The sequence below is a fragment of the Hemiscyllium ocellatum genome, chromosome 14 (genome assembly GCF_020745735.1).
Source record: "Hemiscyllium ocellatum isolate sHemOce1 chromosome 14, sHemOce1.pat.X.cur, whole genome shotgun sequence".
In the NCBI taxonomy this organism is placed as follows: Eukaryota; Metazoa; Chordata; class Chondrichthyes; order Orectolobiformes; family Hemiscylliidae; genus Hemiscyllium; species Hemiscyllium ocellatum.
In genome coordinates, this window is record NC_083414.1 from 34,417,320 (window position 1) to 34,442,259 (window position 24,940).

Below are 24,940 nucleotides of genomic sequence, written 5' to 3' on the forward strand. Positions count from 1 at the left end.
TTCATATAACCTCATCAGGGTTTTATTCAAACACTTTTTGGTCTGGAACTATTGCTAAAGTCCTTGCTGCAAGGAAATCTATTTTTACTATTTTCTCCTTTACTCAGGAGAACTATTTTCATGCAAGAACATCTGCAGCAAAATTAGAAATTACAACTTTGTCTAGCTTAAAAACATGCAATTCCTGAAGTCACTACCAGAAATCAATTGATTCACCAGTTGTTTACCTTCCTCGGTTGTAAAGTTCTCTCTTAATATGCACAAAAAAACCCATAGTTGGGTCAACTAATTTCCTCAAGCTGTTTTAAAACAAGTTACGATGGTGACAGAAACACTTGCAAATTAATCATTTAATCTCTTAAGACATAGTAAACCTATATATTGTAATGTCTACATTGCAGAAGCATACACATTGCTTTGGTGTTATGGATTTGTATACATATAAATGATAAATCCTCAGCAGAGATTCAGAATTTGAAATCATGCAGAAAGTTGAAAGGAAGTTGGGTTTACTTTCTTCTCCAAAGTTGAGGCAATTGAATTGAAATTTTTAGATTTTCAATGAAAAGTTGATGGAAGTTAATCCAGGTGAAAGGTACAAAAAAGGAACAAAAACATCATTACTTCGGCAGAATCTTTGCCTAGAAGAGTCTTGTGGAATAGTTCTCAGAATTTTAGAGGTGTAGCAATGCAGGAGGATGCTATTCAGCTTGTGATGTCTGCACTGACTCTCTGATGAGCATCAAACTGCTGTTCTTCTGTCCTCTTCCTGTAAGTGTGCAGATTGTTTGCTTGTTCCTTTTTGAATAACTATCTAATTCCTTTTTGAATGCCTCAACTGAATCTGTCTCTACCATCTCTTGGACCCACGCTAACCACTTGTTATGTGAGAATGTTCCTCTGATTTTTCTTTTTTGTTTTATTTAATATTTTAGATTAGTGCCCTCTTGTATCATTTGTAGAGAGTTGGGAACGTTTTCTCCCTATTTACACTGTCCATTTGTGATTATGATAATTCAATCCGATCTCCTTTCAGACTTTTCCAAGAAAAAAAAGTCTAAATATCACCAATCTATTTCCATAACTGAGTTTCCTCATCCCAGTGACCATAGAAAAGTATTGAAATAGAAAATATAATTATGTTCATTTAGTGTATTTTTAGAATTAATAGATGAAAGGAAATGGTACGGAATGGATTATTGGATGGAGATAGAGATCAATAGGCAATTTTTCAAAAGATGTTCATTGAACTGCATATCATTGACTTTTTTTAAACTTTTGAAATGTGGCATCTCTTCATCTTAGCTTTGTAGAAGATAATGTAAGTTGTAATGTGTTGGCATTCTGCAATGTGATATCTGAATGTGTTTTAAAACCTTACACAAAGAGGAGTTTCTAACAAAGTAACTGCTCCATTCTGTATGTTTGGCAGATAAAATACAAGAATAGAACAACAACGCACCAGCTGAGATCTAAAGTTTTACAAGAAGTCCCTTCAACTGCTGAACATAATTCAAAGACTGAGAGGCTATTACTGAAACATGCTGTAAATTACACTACTGTTGGATCTGGGAAAGGACCAAATACAGAACAGTTGATTGTAGATAAAAAAACTGATAAAAGCAAAAACAACAGTGAAACAGCTCTCAAAAATGGGCAGTCTGGAAATAAAACTACTGTGAAGAAACATGTTGCCACTAAGCAACAGCCAACAAAGAAGCAAAAGATCTCCTCTGAGGTGTTAAAAGAGAGCTTGGTATGTCTGACTCAAGAGCAACTCCAGCAAATTCTTGCATCTGTAAGTCAAGTGAATGGAAATTCCAACCAAAACCAGCAAAGAGACACGAGTTCAAAGCCAGGTTGGTGTTATGGCGGCCATTGCTTTGGCATCAAACATTTCAGCAGAAATTTATTTTCTCTACTTGCAGTTGCAAATGCTGTGAGTTCAACATCTTTACTGTGCTGCCTGACCTGTTGAGTATTTGTAGATTTTTTAATTTCAGATTTTAAGCATTCACAGTATTTTGCTATTATATTAGCTTTCCTCTGATATTTTTCCCAAATGGTAATTCTTTACATTTAAAATTGGGCATTGAGTGTCAGTAATTTCTGTTTATTCTGTCATCCATTTGAAGATGTATAAGGCCATTTGCAACAACAAAAGCTGTCACGTTGGCTGAAATGAGGTGACATAGCACAAACTCGGAATAAAACCTGCAGTCTTTGTGATTAAGATACTGCAAGTCATTCTTTTTAGAGATTCTTAATATCACTGTACTGTCTAAAATGTAGGTCTGAGGGGAGTTCATGTTGTTTCATACTTGTATAGTTTACTATATTGTTGACTTGTTTTGTGTGATCATAGTTCTGTTAGTGTTATGTAACTGTGATAAACATGCTGAAATTGGAACATTTGTGTTCATAATAGGTTGTCACATGCAACATTCTGAAAGTAATGATCTAAAGTGGGCTTCCCCCAGCCCACCCCCTCCTATTTATCTCTCAGCCTCCTTGGGCTTCCCTCACATTTCTGATGATGGGCTTATGCCCGAAATATTCACTCCCTTGCTCCTCTCTTGCTCCTCGGATGCTGAAAAATGTGTTGCTGGAAAAGCGCAGCAGGCCAGGCAGCATCCAAGGAGCAGGAGAATCGACGTTTCGGGCATAAGCCCTTCTTCAGGAATGAGAAGATGTGCCAAGCAGGCTAAGATAAAAGGTAGGGAGGAGGGGCATGGGGGAGAGGCATTGGGAATGCGATAGGTGGAAGGAGGTTAAGGTGAGGGTGATAGGCCGGAGAGGGGGTGGGGGCGGAGAGGTTGGGAAGAAGATTGCAGGTCAAGAAGGCGGTGCTGAGTCTGAGGGTTGGGACTGAGATGAGGTGGGGGGAGGGGAAATGAGGAAGCTGGAGAAATCTGCATTCATCCCTTGTAGTTGGAGGGTTCCTAGGCGGAAGATGAGGCGCTTTTCCTCCAGGCATTGTGTTGCCATGGTCTGGCGATGGAGGAGGCCAACAACTGCTACCGGGACATTAAAAAAAAACCCTCCGGATCCTCAGATGCTGCCTGACCTGTTGTGCTTTTCCAGCAACCACACTTTTTGACTCTGATCTGCAGTCCTTACTTTCTCCTGCTGTTCTTTTACTGTTGCAGAGAATAAAGTATCAATAGTCTCTTTTTTTGAAAATTGTTGAGCCTTTTCCTGAAATGTAATATTTTAAACAAGATATCACAAATACCAATTTTTAATTTGATGATGGCATTATTTTTACCTAACAATTTTCACTGGTCCAATGTACACAAAGGACAGTTATCAAGAATTTCTGCTTTGTTTTCTTTCTTATCAGATAAAGAAGTTAAAGAAGCTGAGGGCACATGTGAAGATAATGCAACCAAACCAAAGGAATTTCTCTGTACCAATAATGAGGCTTCAAAAGACAATAATTCATCTCAAAATGCACAAGCCAATAGTAAATTTGTAGCAAATGTTGAACAAGCAAACTCATTGCAAACTGATAAGACAGTGGCTGTTAGGTAAGTACTGGTTTAAAAAAAGCAAATGAGTACTGTCTGAATGTCAATAAATCAAGATTATGTATCATAATCTTCAATACCAGACTGCGTAATTGTAGAATGGTACATTATGTTTGCGAGGTAACGTAGAGAGATTATGATGTCATTTGATATATTGAATGATCTCTGTTATCAACAGTTGGCTTCAGTCAAGCAGTATCTTGATTTTGGAATTTTCATTGTTGTTCTTCCTTTGGCCTTGTCCCTTTTTATGTCAACCAGTCTCCTCCAATATGTCTGCAGTCACTTAATTCTAGCTTCTTGGCATCCTCCTTTTTGGTCATTCCACTATTGGTGGCCATGCCTTCCACTTCATAGGGTTTTGGAGTTGTGATCCTGCATTTAATTGTCTTTTTACCGTTCCTCCTTGACACTCTTTGCAAGTTAGCTCTTTTACGAAGCTTTTGGTCATATTGCCTAAGCTCTCCTTATTTGGCTGAGCAACATTTTGTTTTGCTACTTCTATGCTGTGCTGAGGAACATTTTAATGATATTAAATGTTCAGTGTAAATACTAATTATTGTTTTATATCACATTCTGAATGGAGATGTTGACATAATCAGTTAAGTGTATTACTACATAACCTATAAATGACATGGGTTTTTGAACTGAGTACAGTTATTTACAACAAATGTGATATTGCTACTTGCTCCATAGAGAATTCAGTTGATTTTACAATTGCATTGCAAACGTAATTTTCATTTAAACAAGTCCAGAAAACAAATTATAATCTTCTGGTTCTTTTTTTCTGTGAATGGCATTACTTTGAACAGTACATTCAGCCAAGTCAGTGATGGTCTTTTCAGGCACCTTGGAGAACGAGACAATGAAAAGGATCAGTTGGAAGCGAAGAGACTCCAGTGGAAAAAAGAACTAGGTACATGATGATCCATGTCTATTTCTGTTTTTTTTTAAGAAGACCCCACATGTATCATTAAATGTGAAAATTCAGGCATTGCTGTCAGAGTTACCTTCCTCCAGGGTGTTTGGCTGGGATATCCTCCAGTCTTCTGTTCTAAGGTACTTTATTGAAAGAAATGCAGATAAAGTTAATAACTGTGCTTTCAGCTGTAAATGATTTTGTTTCAACAACATGACAAATCTTTACTGGAAAGTCATCTTTCTGCATTGAATATTGAATTGTACAAATATGGAAGCTCATTCCTTCAAAATTTAAATAGTTTTGGAGATTTTAAGTGGGAAAAAAAACTGTTTTCTGTTTTTTATCTTTCTCCATATTTCCTTTTTCCGCCATGTCCCTTTTATTTATTGTACATGATTTTACATTAAACCAGACAGGAGATATAAGATTTAATTCAGTCTTTGGGCCCAATGTTAACTGTCTGCTACTGGATGAGTTTTGAATTAGTTAAAATCTTGCTTTGTCAGCCCTCCTGTATATGGATGTTTGTAGAGCTACGTTGTTGCTTGCTTTGCTCACACAAGCCTCATCATGTAGAGAGCACTGTACTGGATGAAGTGCCCAGTGATGCTAGCTGCTGTTCAAAAGCCGATGAAAAGTCTGTAGGTCTTTGTTCTGTAATTAAGATAACTTTATGATTGTTTTCATTTTGTAGATCATCAATGTCACTGGGAAGTGAGGAGGATTTTTAGATCAAAAAATGGGAGACATTTAACAAATGCACTTTGCATTAGGTTTTTCTGATTAGAGAGAAAGTAAATTCTGAAGTGGTAGCTAGTAATATGATAGTATTATAATTGGTAAAAAGATATTTTTATCTAAATTATTTGAGTTAGAAAAAGACAGATCCACAGTCTGCAACCAAATATATGTTGAGAGATGTTTTAATGCATTCAGGGAATGTGGACATCACTGACTATACCAGAATTTATTGCCCTTCCCTAGTTGCCCAAAGGGCAATTAGGAGTCAGTCACATTGCTGTGGTCTGGAAATAGGAAGAAGGAAACTGCTGAGGTCTTAGACATGCTAATCCTAGGCTCCAGGGGACTGGAGAATGGCTATAGTGCCTATATTTTAAAAGGAAAAGAGCTAAGTCTTGAAATTAATAACTAATGAGCTTAAAATCCATGGAGAAAATAATGAAATTAACGCATGTATAGGTAAAGACCAAGCAGAATCCGCCAAGATCAATGCGATGATTGTAATGTACTTAGTCTGGACAAGGCAACACATAGTAGATAAGTTATTTGAGAAGATTAAAAGGTATGGAATTTCAGGATAGATAGCCAACTGGATTAGAAATCAGTCAGAAGCATCATAGAATTAAGCGTGAGGTGATACATTGTGATTAAGAATGAAGAGAAAATTATTGATGGGGGAAAGTGGGCATAATATTGTGGAACAATGGAGTTGAAGGTATAGTCACATAGTAAAAGCAGTAATTCAAGTCGATGAATTTAAAAAAAATCATGCAATTCTGTTTAAGGTTATAAGCCAAAGTTTTTTTTAAACTATATAAAATTGTAAAACCTCAATTCAGGTGTTAGTTGAGGGGTCATGTTGCGGCTGTAAAGGACATTGGTTAGGCCACTGTTGGAATATTGCGTGAAATTCTGGTCTCCTTCCTATCGGAAAGATGTGAAACTTGAAAGGGGTCAGAAAAGATGTACAAGGATGTTGTTAGGGTCGGAGGATTTGAGCTATAGGGAGACATTGAATAGGCTAGGGCTATTTTTTCCCTGGAACGTTGGAGACTGAGGGTGATCTTATAGAGGTTTACAAAATCATGAGGGGCATGGATAGGATAAATAGACAAGGTTTTTTCCCTGAGGTGGGGGAGTTCAGAAATAGAGGAACTTAGGGTGAGAGGGGAAAGATATAAAGACTTGGGTTCATTTTTATACACTCAACACAGGTTAGAGGTAATGTGATTGAAATATTGGACAAGATAAATGAAATCAAACTGTTTCTGATGTCGAAGAAACTAGAGACGGTAAATGCAATTAAAGCAATGTTGGAGATACTCAGCAGGTCTGTTTGCATATTGAAAGGAGAAACAGAGTTAAGTTTTCAAGTCGAATATCATTTTTCAGAAATTAAAGTCCTAGAAAGTGATGGTTAGTATGGGGGAAAAGAGGGGGAACAATAAGTGGAACAGGTGAATGTAGCCAGAGCAAAATGCAAAAGGAATACAAATGGTAGTAGAGGAATGATATATGTATGCAGAATATATGTTAATGGTAGGTGTTCAGACTAAACCTTGCAACCAAGACGCTGGGAAAGTAGGTTTTGGGTGGATGGGAGATGATGGTCGTGGTGGTGATGGTGTTGTAAGTAAATTGGAGGTCATGTTTCCTGACTGAAGTTGTTGAGTTCAATGCAAAGTCCTGAGGCTGTGCAGTGTGGAAAATAAGGTGCTGTTCCTTCAACATGCAAAATTGACCTGTTTTCCCCATTTAATGCCTGCCGGTAACACCTATCCTGCATTTCTATATTTTCTCTACTACTTTTGCCTACTGTGCTGGGCACCGTCACCCAGGGTTCTACTGGCTCTTCCTTCCCCACTCCAAGTCACTTACTGAAACTCACAGCTACCTTGATATCAATCCTTCATTTTGCCAAGGTAACTCTACAGCTCTTGCTTTGAGTCTTTTGCCGCCACTTCCTCCTCCTTGAACATACTTTTACTGTCTTCTATTTCATTTTTCATTGGTACAACATTTGCCAATTGCAAGGGTTGCAAACTTGAGTGGTCTACTGAACTTCACACCTCTGAATTTTCTGGGTAGGTAAATGTAGCCTTCAGATTTCTTTAAGGCCTTATGGTTCACATCTCCTCTCAATTTCTGTCACCACCTATAGCCATCCATTCCTCTACTAACTTTGTGCTGCTCCAACTGTAGTGTCTTGCGCTTCCTTGGCTCTATCATTCATCCTATTTCCTGCTGTCATCTGTGCTCTCGGCTCTTTGATGTGACTCCATAATCTTTGCCAGCCTTTGCTTCTTGTATGTTTCTCATTTATCAATCCACCTCTTTCACTTTTTATTTACCTCTTATCGTATAATCTTTGCTTATTGGCCAGTTACTGAGCTTCATTAAGTTACTTTGAGAGATTTTTCCATGTTACCATATGAAATATTTTTGGGGACATGTCTTGTTCAGCAACGTTTTGAGTCTGGATGTAGGTTTGCTCACTGAGCTGCAAGGTTCATTTCCAGACGTTTCTCCACCCTACTAGGTAACATCTTCAGTGGGCCCCCGGGCGAAGCACTGCTGATGATTTCTGCTTTCTGTATATATGTTTGGGTTTCTTTGGGTTGGTGGTGTCATTTCCTGTGGTGATGTAATTTCCTGTTCTTTTTCTCAGGGGCTGGAAGATGGTGTCTAACTGGATGTGTTGATAGAGTTCCAGTTGGAATGCTGTGCTTCTGGACTTCTCGTGCGTGTCCTAGGATGGATGTGTTGTCCCAGTCAAAATGGTGTCCTTCCATATCTGTATGTAAGGATAGTGAGAGAGAGTCATGTCATTTTGTGGCTAGTTGATGTTCATGTATCCTGGCTACTTTTCTGCCTGTTTGTCCAATGTAATATTTGTTATTTGGTATTTTATAAATGGCATTAGTTTTGCTTGGGTCTGTGTAGGATCTTTCAAGTTCCTTATCTGCTGTTTTTTAATGTGTTGGTGGGTTTGTGGACTACCATGATGCCAAGGGGTCTGAGTAGTCTGGCAGTCATTTCCAAGTTGTCTTTGGGTTTCTGAAGTTCAAAAGACTTCATAAATCTGGAGAAATAAATAAGACCAACTTCCAAAAAATGAAACCAGATGGATCCAACATACCACGCTTCTACCCAAAATTCACAAACCAGGAGCCCCCCTCAGACCCATAGTCTTGCTATCTGGAACGCCAATTTACAGATTGGCTAAGGAGCTTCACCAAAGACTCGCGCCACTCCATCCAAGAATTCCTGAAGACCATCAAAGACACTAAGATAGAAGAGGATGAAATAATAGTCTCCTTTGATGTAACAGCCCTGTTTACATCAATCAATGTTAACCTGGCCAAGGAAACACTGACTACACGATTAGAATTCCCAAAGAGACATACAACAAACACCACTAACTTCATCAGCAAGGACAGTATCGTCAAGCTAGTGGACCTATGCCTTACCCCACACTTCACCTTCAACAACAAAACCTACAGACAAACCAACGGAACACCCATGGAATCTCTGATATCAGCGTTCTTAGCAGTGGCAGTAATGCAGAGACTCTAATAAATAGCTCTGCTAACCATCCAATTCAAGGTTTGGGTCTGCCACGTGGGCAACACCTTTGTCATCACTAAATGAAGCTAATTAGAGGAAACCTTTAAGACCATCAATAATACCCTTACTGGCATGAAATTCACTAAAGATGATGAAAACAACAACAAACTGCCAGTTCTAGATGTCACACTAGAGTGAACAGCCAATGGGCAACTTCAAACTAGCGTCTACAGGAAAACAACACATGCAGACCAAATATTGAACTACAGAAGCAATCATCCCAATGTCCACAAATAAAGCTGCATCAAACATTATTTCAATGAACTAACATACAGTGCAGCACAGAGGAACTAGGCAGATCAGAGGAAAATCACCTATACCGTGTATTCAAAAAGAATGCGTACCCAATGAACACAGTCTGTCGATTTCTCAGCAGCAAACCCAAACAAGCAGACAAAACATGTCCAGAAACCCTAGCCACTCTCCCCTACATCAAAGACATCTCAGAAATGACTGCCATACTACTCAGACCCCTTGGCATCATGGTAGTCCACAAATCCACCAACACATTAAAACAGCAGATAATGAACTTGAAAGACCCTATACAGACAACAAACAAAAACTAATGTCATTTATAAAATACCGTGCGAGAACTCTTAACAAACACTACACTGGACAAACACACAGGAAACTAGCCACCAGGATACATGAACATCAACTAGCCACAAAACGACATGACTTTCTCACTAGTATGCTTACAGATAAGGAAAGACATCACTTCAACTGGGACAACTCATCCATCACACGACAAGCCAAACAGAGACCCGCACAAGAATTCCCAGAATTTACATGGCATTCCAACTGGAATTCTGTCAACAAACACATAGAGTTAGACCCCATCTACCACCCTCTGAGAAGAAGAACAGGAGATTACATCACCACAGGACATGACATCACCAACCCAAAGAAACTCAAACATACAAATAGAAAGCAGGAATCATCAGCAGTGCTTCGCCCGGGGGCCCACTGAAGATGTTACCTAGTATGGTGACTAAACATCTGGAATGAACCTTGCAACTCAGCGAGCAAACCTACACTCAGAACCTCAAACTGAGCTACAAATCTTCTCAAAACTCACTTTTTAGCAAACTTTTATTAAAACTGGCTAGAGCTAGAAGTGCTAGACTTTTGTAATTGTGCTGTTTTGGGGTTGCAACCAGAGCAAATTATTATAAGATTATATAGACATTTAAATAATACTGTATTGCCCAGTACTTAAAAGTGTAAATAAATATTTTTCCACTATTACATCTATATCTTGCTGACTAAAATATTTTTTTCCTTCCCACAAAGAATGCTAAACCTTGGCTGTAAGATTGGATTTCACAATACTAATGCTACCAAATGGTTAACTGACTTAATTGATCGTGTTTCTTGTTATTGGAAATCTACAGATGAACAGGTGGCTTTAAAGAAACTGCTAGCAAAAGATAATGCAACTTCAGAAGTTCTGGAGTGGAATCCATGGGGACGCCCTGGTGCAGGAGCACCAGCACAATCAAAAACAAAGGTATGGGTTTAACAACACTTTATATTCTCTCCCTTTTGCATACTTTGCATACTTCCCTCCACCTTTCTTTAACTCACTGTTTTTTTTTATGTTTTCTCCTGCTAAAAGAAAGGTAAAATACTCTAACTTGAGTGGCCATAATATTGCTTGCTAATATTGCAGTAGCTATTTTGTTATACACTGTACATGAATATCATTTTGCCCAATTTCTTGTTTAAATATTTGCCTTATTTGTCACCCTCAAAATTTAAGAAATGGAATATTAATTTAATTGAGCCAGTTCATTTACAGTGCAAGAGGAAAACTGCCAGAAAGGCACTATGACACCTTTTTAACTTCCCATCAAAGCACACAAAGCTGCTGTATAAACTGCTGATGAAAACACAGATATTGGGTGAGGTCAGCATATGAAGAGTTAAAAACAGGTTCTCAGACTGGGCAGAAAACAAGTGCTAGACCTTGGACTAAGGCATTGATGAAATATGTATGTTAGAAATCTTACATGTGATTCCTTGTAAAATGAAGAGGTCAGTATTGCTAAAGATGACGAAGACAATGCAATGACAAGAAGAAAGAACTTGGACTTAGGTAGCACCTTTTAAAATCTTGTGGCATTTTACAGGCGCCATACAGAATTAAATAATTTTGTGTAATTACTATTGTAGACTGATATGGCAACCAAATCTTGCGCTGCAGAATACCAGAAATGCAGATAGAAAAATTATGTAACTTTAGTAATCATAAATAATATGCTACGAAACAAAAGTTCCTGTGTTCTTCAAGTAGTAGCATGGGACCTTTCACCTTCACTAGAGATAGGGAAGCAACTTTGGCATAAGAACATAAAAATGTCAGCTATAACAGTGCAGCAGTTCCTCATTTCTTAAGTTGAAAGGACATCTTTTGTTCTAATATGTCTTCACAGTAGTTAAGCAGGTAGTTCCAACACATCTTGCGCAGAATCTGCAGCAATCGTTCTGCTTGATGGATTTTTTTTTTCCCTAAAGTAAAAATCATTATTGTAATGAGGTTAACACTGGGCTCAGATGTTTATGGCGTTGGTGTAGCTGATCTGGATCACCTCAACTATAGTTGTCGATTTATAGCCAGTGAAGGGCCTGAGTTTAACTTTGGTAATGTTTTGCTCCACTAGAACTAAGCATCTATTTCCAGGCATCTCGTTTATGTTGAAGAATGCAAGAGAAGCAGTGAAGGGAAGGAGGGAGAATAGAAAAGCACTAGTGGTAGGGGAATCAATGGTCAGATGGATTGACAGGAGATTTTTTGGTCAGGAACTGGACTCCCAGAAGGTATGTTGCCTGCCCAGTGCCAGGATCCAAGATGTCGCCGAAGGGGGATGATGAGCAGCCAGAAATCATGGTACATATTGACACCAATGATTTAGCCAGGAAAACGATTAAGGATCTGACAAGTGACTACAGAGAGCTAGGTTGGAAGTTGAAGAGCAGGATAAGTAGAGTAGTGATCTCATGTTTGCTACTGGTGCTACGAGACAGTGAGGTGAGGAACAGTCAGTAAGTGCAGATTAATATGTGGCTGCGAGGCTGGTGCAGGAGGCATGACTTCAGATACCTAGACCATTGGGATGCCTTCTAAGAAGGTGAGACCTGTACATGAAGGATGGGTTGCATCTGAGCTGGAGGGGCACAAATGTCCTGGGTGGGAGATTTGTTCGTGTGGTTTGTGAGGATTTAAACTAGTTTGGCAGGGGGTTGGGAACCAGAGCTACATATCCGAGATGGGGAAGTTGTAGATGGGGCAGTGACAGGATATAGTGAATCTTTCAGGAGGGTTTTCTAGGTGATGAAACAAAGGGATTGGTTAAAGTATGTCTGCTTTAACACAAGGAGTGTCAGATGAACTTAGAGCATGAATCTGTACTTGGGGCTATGATGTTGTGGCCATAATGGAGGAATGGTTGCTAAATGTTCCAGGGTTTAGAATGTTTAAAAAGAACAGGGAGGGTGGAAAAAGAGGAGCGGGTGAAGCACTGCTGATCAGAGAGTTGTCAAGGCTGTCAAGGAAGGTTTGTCTACTGAGTCAATATGGGTGGAAGTTAGGAACAGCAAGGGAGCAGCCACCTCATTGGAGGTTTTCTATAGACCCCCTAATAGCAGTAGGGAGATTCATAGGCTGGCAGATTTTGGAAAAATGCGGATGTACCAGGGTGGTTGTTATGGGTGACTTCAACTTTCCCAATATTGATTGAAACCTCCTTAATGCAGATGGTTTAGATGGAGCCGTTTTTGTAAGGCGTGTTCAGGAGGGTTTCCTTACTCAGTATGTAGACAGGCCGATGAGGCAAGAGGCCCGATTGGGCTTGGTGCACGGCAATGAGCCAGGACATGTGTCAGATGTCACTGTGGGAGAACACTTTGTTGACAGTGACCACAACTGCCTCACATTTACCATAGCCTTAGAGAGGGAAAGGAGCAGTTACCAAGGGAAGATATTCAATTGGGGATAAGGAAATTATGATGCTATCAGACAGGAGTTGGGAAGGAGTTGGGAGTAATTGTTCCACAGAAAGGGCACAACAGGCATGTGGAGACTGTTTAAGGAGCAGTTGTTGTGAGTGATGCACAAATTTGTTCCTCTGAGACAGGCAAAAAGGAGTAAGATTAAGGAGCCTTCGATGGCGAGAACAGAGAAGCTTGTTGTCAAAAGGAAGAAGGCAGCTTACACAAGGTGGAGGAAGCAAGGATTTAGCACAGCTTTAGAGGATTACAGGCCTACTAGAAAGGAGCTCAGAAATGGACTGTGAGGAGATCCAGGAGGGGGCATGAAAAAGGCTTGGCAGGAAGGATTAGGGAGAACCCAGAGGCATTTTACTCAAATGTGAGGAATAAGAGAATAATCAGGGAGAAAGTAGGGCTGGTCAGGGATAGCATAGGGAACTTGTGCGTGGATTGTGAGCAGATTGGGGAAGCCCTAAATTAGTTTTCCCTGAAGAAGGGGACCTTGTTGTGAATGAGAACTTTGAGGAGCTGAGAAACAGGCTTGAACTGATCAAGATTGATGAAGTCGATGTGCTCGAAATTTTGGCAAACATTAAGATTGACAAGTCCCCAGGGCAAGGCCAGACTTATCCTAGGTTGCTCCGGGAATGGAGAAAGGAGGTTGCTAAGCCACTGGCGAAGATCTTTGCTTACTCACTCTCCACGGGAGTCGTACTGGAGGATTGGAGGGAGGCGTATGTTATTCCTCTTTTCAAGAGGAATTTGGAAATCCCTGGCAGATACAGACCAGTCAGTCTTATGTCTGTGATCAGCAAGGTTTGCGAAAGAATTCTGAGGGATAGGCTTTATGACTATTTGGAAAAGCATAGTGTGATTAAAGGCAGTCAGCTTGGCTTTATGAGGGGCTGGTCATGCTTCACAACTCTTATTGAGTTTTTTAAACAGGTGATTAATCAGGTCAATAAAGGTCGGGTAGTTGATGTGGTGTATCTGGACTTCAGCAAGGCATTTAATATGGTTCCCTGTGGTAAGCTCATTCACAAAGTCAGGAGGTATAGGATACACGGAGATTTGGCTGTCTGGATTCAGAATTGGAAATGAGGAAACTGGTGCAATCCACATTGACGCCATGGGGCTGAAGTTGATTAACTGCTCAACCTCCTCGTGGGAGCACGAGGTGGAGCCAATACAGTCGTCAATGTAGCGGAGGAAGAGGTGGGGAGTAATGCCGATGTAACTACGGAAGATGGACTGTTCTACGTAGCTGACAAAGAGACTGGCATAGCTGGGGCCCATACATGTGCCCATGTCTATCCCTTTGGTCTGGAGGAAGTTGTAGGATTCAAAGGAGAAATTGTTATGGGTGCGGACCAGTTCGGCCAAACGTCGGGTGGTGAGGGAGCAACAGTGGTGGAGGCCCAGGACTTGCATGTCCTCAGCCAAGTGGGTGGGGGAGTTGAAATGTTGGACTACGGGGTGATGGGGTTGATTGGTGCAGGTGTCCCAGAGATGTTCCTTAAAGCACTCTGAGAGAAGACGTCCAGTCTCCCCAGTGTAGAGAAGACCATACCAGGAGCAATAGATACAATAAATGACATTGGTGGATGTGCAGGTGAAACTTTGATGGATGTGGAAGGCTCCTTTGGGGCCTTGGAATGAGTTGAGGGGGAAGATGTGGGTGCAGGCTTTGCAAATCTGGCGGTGGCAGGGGAAGGTGCCAGAAGGGGAGGATGGGTTGTTCGGGAGTGTGGACCTGACCAGATAGTCATGGAAGGAACGATTTTTGTGGAAAGCAGAAAGTGGTTGGGAGGGAAATATATCCCTGGTGGTGGGGTCCATTTGGAGATGGTGGAAATGTCAGTGGATGATGTGATTTATGCGAAGATTGGTAGAGTGGAAGGTGAGGACGAGGGGGGTTCTAGCTTTGTTACGGTTGAAGGAGGTGAGGTTTGAAGGCGGAGGTGCGGGATGTGGATGAGATGCGTTGGAGGGCATCTTTAACCACGTTGGAAGGGAAATTGCAGTCTTTAAAGCAGGAGGCCATCTGGTGTGTTCTGTGATGGAACTGGCCCTCCTGGGAGGAGATACAGCGGAGGCGGAGGAATTGGGAATATGGGATAGCATTTTTTTTCAGGAGGTAGGGTGGGAAGAGGTATAATCCAGGTAGCTGTGGGAGTGAGTGGGTTTGTAAAAAACAATGTCAGTATCAAGTTGGTCGTCATTGATGGAGATGGAGAGGTCCAGGAAGGGGAAGGAGGTGTCAGAGATGGTCCAGGTGAATTTAAGGTCAGGGTGGAATGTATTGGTGAAGTTGATGAACTGCTCAACCTCCTCACGGGAGTATGAGGTAGCGCCAATGCAGTCATTAATGTAGCGGAGGAAAAGGTGGGGAGTGATGCTGGTATAACTACAGAAGATGGACTGTTCTACGTAACCGACAAAGAGACAGACATAGCTGGGGCCATACGGGTGCTCATGGCTATTCCTTTGGTCAGGAGGAAGTGGGAGGATTCGAAGGAGAAATTGTTAAGGGTGATGACCAGTTTAGTCAAATGAGGAATTTGCCGTACAATCCCTCTACACCTCCATCCACCATGACCAGGGCCTCCCAGTCCTCTGTTTCTTCCTCTCCCGATGTCCCCAACAGTACCCTTCCACCGACACTCTCATTCGTTTGGCCGAACTGGTCCGCACCCATAACAATTTCTCCTTTGAATCCTACAACTTCCTCCAGACCAAAGGGATAGACATGGGCACATGTATGGGCCCCAGCTATGCCAGTCTCTTTGTCAGCTACGTAGAACAGTCCAACTTCCGTAGTTACATCGGCATTACTCCCCACCTCTTCCTCCGCTACATTGACGACTGTATTGGCTCCACCTCGTGCTCCCACGAGGAGGTTGAGCAGTTAATCAATTTCACCAACACATTCCACCCCGATCTTAAATTCACCTAGACCATCTCTGACATCTCCCTCCCCTTCCTGGACCTCTCCATCTCCATCAATGATGACTGACATGACATTGACATTTTTCACAAACCCACCCACTCCCACAGCTACGGATTACACCTCTTCTTACCCTACTTCCTGCAAAAATACTATCCCATATTCCCAATTCCTCCGCCTCCGCCGTTTCTGCTCCCAGGAGGACCAGTTCCATCACAGAGCACAACAGATGGCCTCCTTCTTTAAAGACCGCAATTTCCCTTCCCACGTGGTTAAAAATGCACTCCAACACATCTCATCCACATTCCGCACCACCTCCCTCAAGTCCCACCCCCCCAACTGTAAGGATAGAACCTTCCACCCTACCAACTTTCACATAAACCACATCATCCACTACCTCCAAATGGATCCCACCACCAGGGAAATATTTCCCTCCCAACCCCTTTCTGCAAAGACCGTTCCCTCCGTGACTACCTGGTCAGGCCCCCCCCCCCCCCCCCAACAACCCACCTTCCCCTGCCACCACCGGATTTGCAAAACCTGCGCCCACACTACCTCCCTCACCTCCATCCAAATCCCAAAACGAGCCTTCCACAACCACCAAAGTTTCACCTGCATCTCCACTAATGTCATTTCTTGTATCCATTGCTCCCGATGCGGCCTCCTCTACGCTGAGGAAACTGGACACCTTCTCGCAGAGCGCTTTAGGGAACATCTCCGAGATACCCGCACCAATAACCCCACCACCACGTGGCCCAACACTTCAACTCCCCCTCCCACTTTGCAGAGGACATGCAGATCGTGGGCCTCCTCCACCACCGCTCCCTCACCACTCGATGCCTGGAGGAAGAATGCCTCATCTTCCGCCTCGGAACACTTCAACCCCAGGACATGTGGACTTCCCCAGTTTCCTCATTTCTTCTTCCCCCGACCTTACCCCAGTTACAACTTTCCAGCTCAGCACCATCCTCATGACCTGTCCTACCTGCCAATCTTCCTTCCCACCTATCTGCTCCACCCTCCTCTCTGATGTACCAACTTCATCCCCACCCCCATCCACCTATTGTACTCTTTGCAACCTTCTCCCCATCCCCCCACCCCCACTCCGATTTATCTCTCCACCCTGGAGGCTCCCTGCCTTCAGTCCTGATGAAGGGCTTTTGCCCGAAATGTTGATTTTCCTACTCCTTGGACGCTGCCTGACCTGCTGTGCTTTTCCAGCACCACTCTAATCTAGACTTGGAATATTGTGTCCAGTTTTGGTTGCCCTATTATAGGAAAGATATGGAGGCTTTGCAGGGGTGCAAAGAAGGTTTATCAGGATGCTGCCTGGACTGGAATGCTTGTCTTACAAAGTGAGGTTGAATAAGCTCAGACGTTTCTCCCTGGAGAGAAGGAGGAAGAGAGGTGACCTAATCGACGTATGCATGGTAATGTGAGGCAAGGATAGAGTCAATAACCAGAGACTTTTTCCCAAGGCAGGATTGACTGGCACGAGGGGTCATAGTTTTAAGATATTAGGAGGAGGGTATTGATGAGATGTCAGAGGTAGCTTCTTTACACAGAGAGTTCTGAATGCATGGAATGTGTTGCTAGCAATGGTGGTGGAAACAGAGTCAGAGACATTTAAGTGACTGCTGGACATGCACATGGACAGCAGTGCATTGAGGAGTGCGTAGGTTAGGTTAGGTTATTTTATTTTAGATTAGGAATAATCCTCAGCACAACATCGTGGGCCAATTGGCCTGTTCAGTGTTATTCTGTTCTATGTTCTATGTTGCTTTCACTTAAGTAAATTGAAGAAAATATCCAAAGACACAATTTATTTCTGTTTATTTAGCCTCAATCTGCAATTTAACAAATTTCAGATAATACAAATTAACTAAATTACAGTCCCTGATGTATTAGAACTTAAATGGAGCAGGATCCAAACATGTGTCTGTGAAAGGTTTTTCATTTTGGACACCTCTTGGCAAGCTTCTTCCTCAAATATTATTTTAAGTTTTAGCCAACCACTAACTCTAAATCTTTCTAGCATAATCCAGTATAATGCCGAGAATGCTACTGTATATTTTCAAGTTACAATGTGCAGATTGTTGCCTTTGTTTCTCTTAGTCGCAAGCCACGTTACCAGCCGCATCCGGACCATGTACTGACAGTCGAGTGATTAACACAGCCCCCACTACAGTGAACACTGTGGATATAAGCATTCCTTCAGATCCTAATGTTGGTAAAGCTTCGAGCTTTAGTTTTCCAGATTTACCTGCTGCCATCCGTTCAGCTTTTGTTCTCGGGGTAAGAAAAACTTCTTATGTCCTTCCCCTGATGTTTCATGAGAAAGTAATATGTTTCTTGCTGAAGAAATCTAATGGTGAAGTGAACAGTATTACTTCGAAAGAAAAGAGTTATGAATAACTAATTATTGTATTTGAGCTGGACTGATTTTTTTTAAAACACTGAGAATGCATTTCTGTTGTGAAAAATGACTTGCTGTTGTGTTAATCTTTTGATTAGGTTTACAACCAATGGTTAACTCTCGACTGCAGCTGCCCTCTGGACAATAAATATTGGCCTGGCCAGCAATGTTCATGTCCCATGAATGAATAAAATATAAAGAGTTCTTGCTTTACACTTTTGATATTTTCACACATTTCCTTTGGAAAGCACTGTTAGTGGAAAGGTTTACAGGTTGATTGACAATATTAGGTGCAGGCATGTGAATTCTCCTTCTAGACCACCTTCTATATCAAGTTATCCCCATATGACGTATGATGGGAACAGTTTGAACTACGCAATCCACAAAATAACAGAGTTCGGGTGACGGCATAAGCTGTCTCAGCTATTCTCACTCCCGCTGAATATTCCAGAGTATTCCATATTTCAGAGCTGGGCCGCATGTCTCTACTCACCAGAATTGCCCGGAATGGGACATGATCCAAAACAGAATTGAGAATGCTACCATTAAACCTTATTCCCACTTCATTGTCTGAACAGTACATTAATTTTATTTAGCAAAGACACGTTGATGTACTGATGCTAGATAACTATCAAAAGCAATACAATATATTTAACTATATTGTTGCAACAATAAATACACTTTCAATCTTCTGTATTGCAGCGTAAATTTATCAGTCTAAACTGACCCAGCATACAATAGCGTAATTCATATTGATATGATAAAAATTTGACTCTATGTATCTGGATTGGTGCCAAAATATGTCCCTTGATCCATCCTGCTTGTCCTCAGCTAACAACAGATGTTAATTTTATTTTATGAAGTTATTGTTGTACTAAATGTATGTTATGCACACAGAATTAAATGAAAATATTAATTGGTTGAATCATTGCATCACAAAAGACTGCCAGTTATCCCATTAGCAAACCATCAAATCGCATGTAGGGTGATATCTGCTTATCTTTAAGTTAATTTATTCTGCAAAGTGTTTTGAAGTGTTTCATTTTGGTGTTATATAGGAATCTGCACCACTAGATCATCCTTTCAGTGCAGTAAAACGTGATCAACAAAAGAAGTGGCTCCAAGAACTGGATAAACAAAGAGAGGAAGTAAAAATTAGGAAGATGCAAGAAAAGCTAAAATATTCAGAGGTACACGTGAAAACAACTTATCCAACCTTTAATTCTTCCTGTGCTGCACTGCGGCCATAAGATTTGGAGTTTATTTAATTAATTCAAAAGGAAAATATCTACCTTATCTCTAATGTAAAGTATATTGAGATCAGTAGTACAGCTATACAGTAGAGATGTAAATTATGCTTTTATCTCCTAACTTTTCTTAAGGCAGCTTTTGGGTATATGTATTTCCCACTCAATTGGAAAAGGTTGATGAGGCATAAAATGATTACCCAATTTATAATCCCATCATTTTTTTTGTATCCATGAGTGATTCATTTGTTCAATATAATGACGTTGGTGCTTCTGTGTGGTGTGTATGTGGCGTGTGTGTGCGCGAGCGAACGAGACAGACAGAGAGTGTGTGCGTGAGAGTGGGTGAAAGGTGGAGGATGGAATTAATTTTCAGTTTGAAGTTCAGCAGTATTTTTACTCCCTACCCTCATTTGCCACCACCAAACAGCCAGACAACTCTAATGAAAATGGTCAAAAAAAAGACAGCTGGCTGACTATGGGCAGGTAAAACTGCAGACCCCAGTATTGAAATACTGGTAGCTAAATAAATTGTGGGAAGGGGATCAAAGCCATATTTCAAAGGTATAGAATCCAGAAAACTTATGAGGTCCAGAATCTTTCCTGCTTCTTTTAGCACTGGTATGGAAAATTCTAATTTCAGTCTGGCCTCCTGGTTCTTCCCCTTTGAGTTTTAACGAGTAGGGTGGCCTTGGTGGATACCTCTTGCAGCAGCCCTTTTAAAATGCCATTCAAGTCATAATGAATGGTGCAGCACTTAATAAATCAGATAGTGCATTGACTGCATTAAAGTATGATTTAGTTCAAATAAATATCTTTGGAAATCTAGTAGAAATGGGCAAAGTCTTTGTGGGACTATTTTAATTAAGCACCACAATGGTCCAGCCAGTTGGGGTGGGTTAAAAATTTCCCTACACTTTTCTAACAATCGATCATTGCCTGTCTTTTGCTTTAATAGGGCGATGATCACAACAGATGGGCTATACATTTTGATTCTTACCAGAGGAAACCTGAGCAACTGACTCCAATTTCTGTGCACACTTCTGGATCAACACTAGAAAAATCTTCTGAAAAGGGAGATGGAGAACAAAGTGCATCATCTGAGTTACAGCAGTTTCCTGTACTCAGTCACCATAACTCTTCCACTGGAGAAAATGTCAGCAACATTGGCGTTTTTATGGGACCTGATGTGCTGTCTAACCCACAGAAGACTAGGTTAGGCTCATCTACAATTTTTATATGTTCCACTGCATGACTCTATCACTCCCTCAACTCATCTAATATTTAAACTCTCATCTCTCATCTATGTCTTTGTTATGTGCATACTTGATTCCAGCACATTACTGGCTGGCCTTTCACATTTGGTCCTCAGTAAACCTGATAATCCAAAACTGCAAACTGAGACTTGCATCTTGTTGCATATAGCCATAACATCTGTTTTCAGTCATTTACACGAGCTCCCCATCAAACAATCCCTCAATATTAAAATCTTCATCCTTGGTTTCTCGTCCATCCTCGCCTCGCCTTCCTATCTTTGCAATCTGTTCCAGCTCCAAAACCCTCCAAGCTAACTGTGCTCCTGTAATTCTGGCCTCCTGAACTTCTGTGATTTTAATTGCTCACCTTTCATGATGTTGTCTTTTAGTCTCTGGAATTCTCCTCTTAAACCTCTTCACTTCATAATCTCTCATTCCTCGTTTAAGACACTTCCATAAAATCTATCTTCTGGTCATTTATTCTAATGGTGCTTTTGTGGCGCAGTGTTAAAGTTTGTTTACCATACTTGTGTGAAGCACATCGAATGTTTTTATTTCCATGATGAGAGAGGACGTAGCTGAAATAATTGCATGCTTCTTTGCCATACGTATGAACAATTTCTGCCTTCACGTGAGGTCCCCAGCATCACACATGCCAGTCTTCAGCCAATTTGATTTACTCCATATGATATTAAAAACAGCTAAAATCTATAGACATCGTGGCAGTAATGTTGAAGACTTGTGCTACAGAACCAGCCATGTCCCGAGCTGAGCTGTTCCAAAATGCTACAACACTGGTATCTCTCTATCAGTATGGAAGATTACACAGGTATGTTTTGTGCATTAAAAACAGGACAACTCCAACCTGGATAATTACTGTCCTATCTATCTACTTTCCTTCATTAGCAAAGTGATGAAAGAGGTTGATGATGCTCTTGAGCAGCACTTGAACTCACTGACCTTCAGGTCAGGTTCCTACAGGCCCACTCAACTCCTATCCTCCTTACAGCCTTCCTTCAAACATGGACCGAAGAGCTAAACTACAGCGGTGAGGCAAGAATAATTGCCCTTGACATGAAGGCAGCATTTGATCAGGTGTGGAACAAAGGAGCAATATTGGAGTTAGTGGGAATCATGGACAGCTGTCTTCAGGTTGGAGTCATGCCTATTATGAAGGAAGATAGTTGGGACATCAGTGCAGGATGTTCCTTGGTGTCGTGTCCCAGACCCAACCATCTTTAACTACTTCATCAATAATCTTTTCTCCCTTATAACGTCACAAGTGGGAATGTTCATTGTGCAGTCATCAATGTTTTAACACCATTCACCACTCCTCAAACATTTAAACAGCCCATGTCCAAATAGCAAGATTTGATTAAAAACCAAGTTATTCGTGTCAATTACATGCTATACAGTAACCATCTCCAACATGTAAGAATCTAACTATCTCCCTTGATATTCAACAGCATTGCTATCACCGAATCCCCAACTATCCTCAGCCTTCAGAGGGTTACTATTGTCCAGAAACTGAACTGCCCAGACATCAGATACTGTGGCTACTGAGATCAGAGGCTAGGAATTTGGCTCCTGTCTCCACAATGCCTGTACTGTACCGAAATAACGCAAGACAGGAATATGATCGAACACTCTTTACCTACCTAAATAAGTGCAGCTCCAACTACACTCCAGGCTCATGCCATTTAAAGTAGCATGCTTGACTGAAACTCCATCCACCATCTTCAATATTCATTCCCTTTAGCACTGCAGCAACTCACCAAGGCAACTGCAGTAGCAACTTCCAAACTCTCAGCCTCTGCTCCTTAGGAAGACAATGGCTGCAAAGTCAGAGGAACATCCATCACTTATAAGTTGCCCTCCAGGTCGAACACTATCCTGACTTGGAATCATTTTCCTATTTCTTCACTATCACTGGGTCAACAGATAGACAATTTTCCCAAACAACATGGTGGACTTATCTATTCCAAGTGGTCTGTAATAGTTCACGAAGGCAGCTCAACGTTACTTCCTTGAAAGTAATTCAGGATGGGGAATAAATGCTGGCCTAGTCAGAGACACCCACATCTTGTGAACAAGCTTTTGAAGAACTGCCTATTGATTATGCATCAGATAAAGAAAATGTTCAAATTGTTCAAACAAAATAGCAAATATAGCACTGTCAGTTATAGTGAACCAGAAAAGTTAGATAGTTATAGATGTCGCAGTATATTTTAAAATAGAAATCGGAAGTGTAATTGAATAATCCTCATGTGCCTGGACGAGAGCAGCTCCAACAGCACTCTATGCTTAACATTGTCCAGGATAAAGCAGCCTGCTTGATTGGCACCACATGGACAAACATCAATTCCGTCTGCTCAGTTGCAGACATGGATACTGTCTACAAGATGCACTGCAGAAATTCATGAAAGCTCTTTCGACAGTATCTTCCCAACCCACAACCATTTCTATCCAGAAGGACATGAGCAGCAGGTACCTGGGAGCGATAGCACTTACAAGTTTGCCTCCAACCCACTCACCAATCTGACTTGGAAGTATATCTCCACTCCTCTACTGCCACTGAGTAAAGATCCTGGAATTCCTTCTCTAAGAGCATTGTGGATCTACCTACAGCACATGGACTGCAAAGGTTTGAGAAGTTACCTCACCAACACCTTCTCAAGGCCAACTAGGATTGGACCATAAGTGCTGGTTCGGCAAGCAATGCCCACAACCAGTGAGTGAATTTTTAAAAAAATTCGCTTTGAGGCCATAGCAAAGTCCAAGAAGCTGTAAAGTGTTCGGAAGAAGCCTGTGCACAGTTAAAAGTTAGTCAACTGAGCTGCATATGTTCTAGATAGTTGGGTCTTGAAGGATGACCTGAATTATTTGAATAGCTCTGTAGTTAGAGCTCAGGAAAATCCTATTATCTGTGAAGGGTTTGCACATATGCCATAGTTCAGTAAAGATCACACAACACCAGGTTATAGTCTCAACAGGTTTAATTGGAAGCACACTAGCTTTCGGAGTGATCACCTGATGAAGGAGCGTCGCTCCGAAAGCTAGCGTGCTTCCAATTAAACCTGTTGGACTATAACCTGGTGTTGTGTGATTTTTAACTTTGTACACCCCAGTCCAACACCGGCATCTCCAAATCATAGTTCAGTAAAGTTGACAGTGGATGTTGAATATCCACATCAGTATTTGCTTTGTGCATTTGTGCAAGAAGAGCTCAGGGAAAGTCCAGTGTTAGAATTGACTTGGTGAAGCTTGCCACTTGTGAAATGCTTTAGTTTTGCTTATGAGTAAGTGCTGGAATGCAGTTTTTAAGAATTTTAATGAGATTTAGTGACTCTCAATGCCATTATCATGGGGATTTGCTGAAAACATTTGTGGGATCTGTTTAATTACAAGCTATTTGATATTCTATGATATATTCAACCATTGTTTGTACCCATATTTACCTTAAGTTAACTTGTGAACGGCAAATGAAAGTCTCAACCTTTTGATCAATAATTTATGCATGTTTGTTTGAGTTATATCTAATAAACTAGTCTATCATAATGGACAGTCAGGTTATACATTTATTTTAGTACTACTTATTGTTTTATCATGCTTTCAACATTACCAAATCTTAAAAGAATGCTTGAAATTTTTCAATATTATGACTTTTCAGCTTTCTGCGATCCATGACTGCTTTATTAGACCCAGCACAGATTGAGGAACGAGATTTACGTCGAAAGAAGCAACTAGAACACCAGGTGATCATATTATCTTTGTTTTAAGAAAACAATCTCATGCATGCATGATTTAAATAGTCAATTTTTATTCTTTTTTCATTGTTTGGTTAGTGTACAGTCTTTTGATTCCTCATTGTACTATTGTGAAAGAATAACAATTTATGGAATCAGGCAAGATCTCAAAATCAAAAAACCAAGGAAGTATTGTTAACGTCATAATTTCCAGCAGATTTCCTTCATTCCTTTGGTTTCTCTATCCATATCCACAACCCAAAATTGAAGCAATGTGTTACAATCCTTGCATAAGTTTATCTCTGACCAGCGTCGAAAGAACTGTAAAATCTAAAAACATAGTAGATGATTTGGCACATTATACTTCAGCCCACTATGTTGAATTTCATTATTTTGTATTTAGTGGTACAGATAGTTCAGACATGAATCATAATCCCTTGTGAAGTTTTAATGAGATTTGGTGACCCGCTATATTACTAAGACCTGCGGTCTGTTGCTGAGGAATCTGTAGGATCTAC

The 24,940-nt window shown here is 40.9% G+C and overlaps 1 protein-coding gene across 2 annotated transcripts in view; it reads left to right on the top strand.

Moving 5' to 3' along the window:
• ccdc66 (coiled-coil domain containing 66) overlaps nt 1-24,940 on the top strand; it is a 79,037-nt gene that overhangs the window by 23,441 nt on the left and 30,656 nt on the right. For both annotated transcript variants that reach the window (XM_060835169.1, XM_060835171.1), the window contains 8 exons: nt 1,433-1,859; nt 3,344-3,530; nt 4,343-4,446; nt 10,215-10,330; nt 17,873-18,052; nt 19,232-19,363; nt 20,379-20,635; nt 24,347-24,431. In XM_060835169.1, coding sequence (XP_060691152.1) covers nt 1,433-1,859; nt 3,344-3,530; nt 4,343-4,446; nt 10,215-10,330; nt 17,873-18,052; nt 19,232-19,363; nt 20,379-20,635; nt 24,347-24,431 — 1,488 coding nt within the window. The remainder of the gene's footprint in view (nt 1-1,432; nt 1,860-3,343; nt 3,531-4,342; nt 4,447-10,214; nt 10,331-17,872; nt 18,053-19,231; nt 19,364-20,378; nt 20,636-24,346; nt 24,432-24,940) is intronic.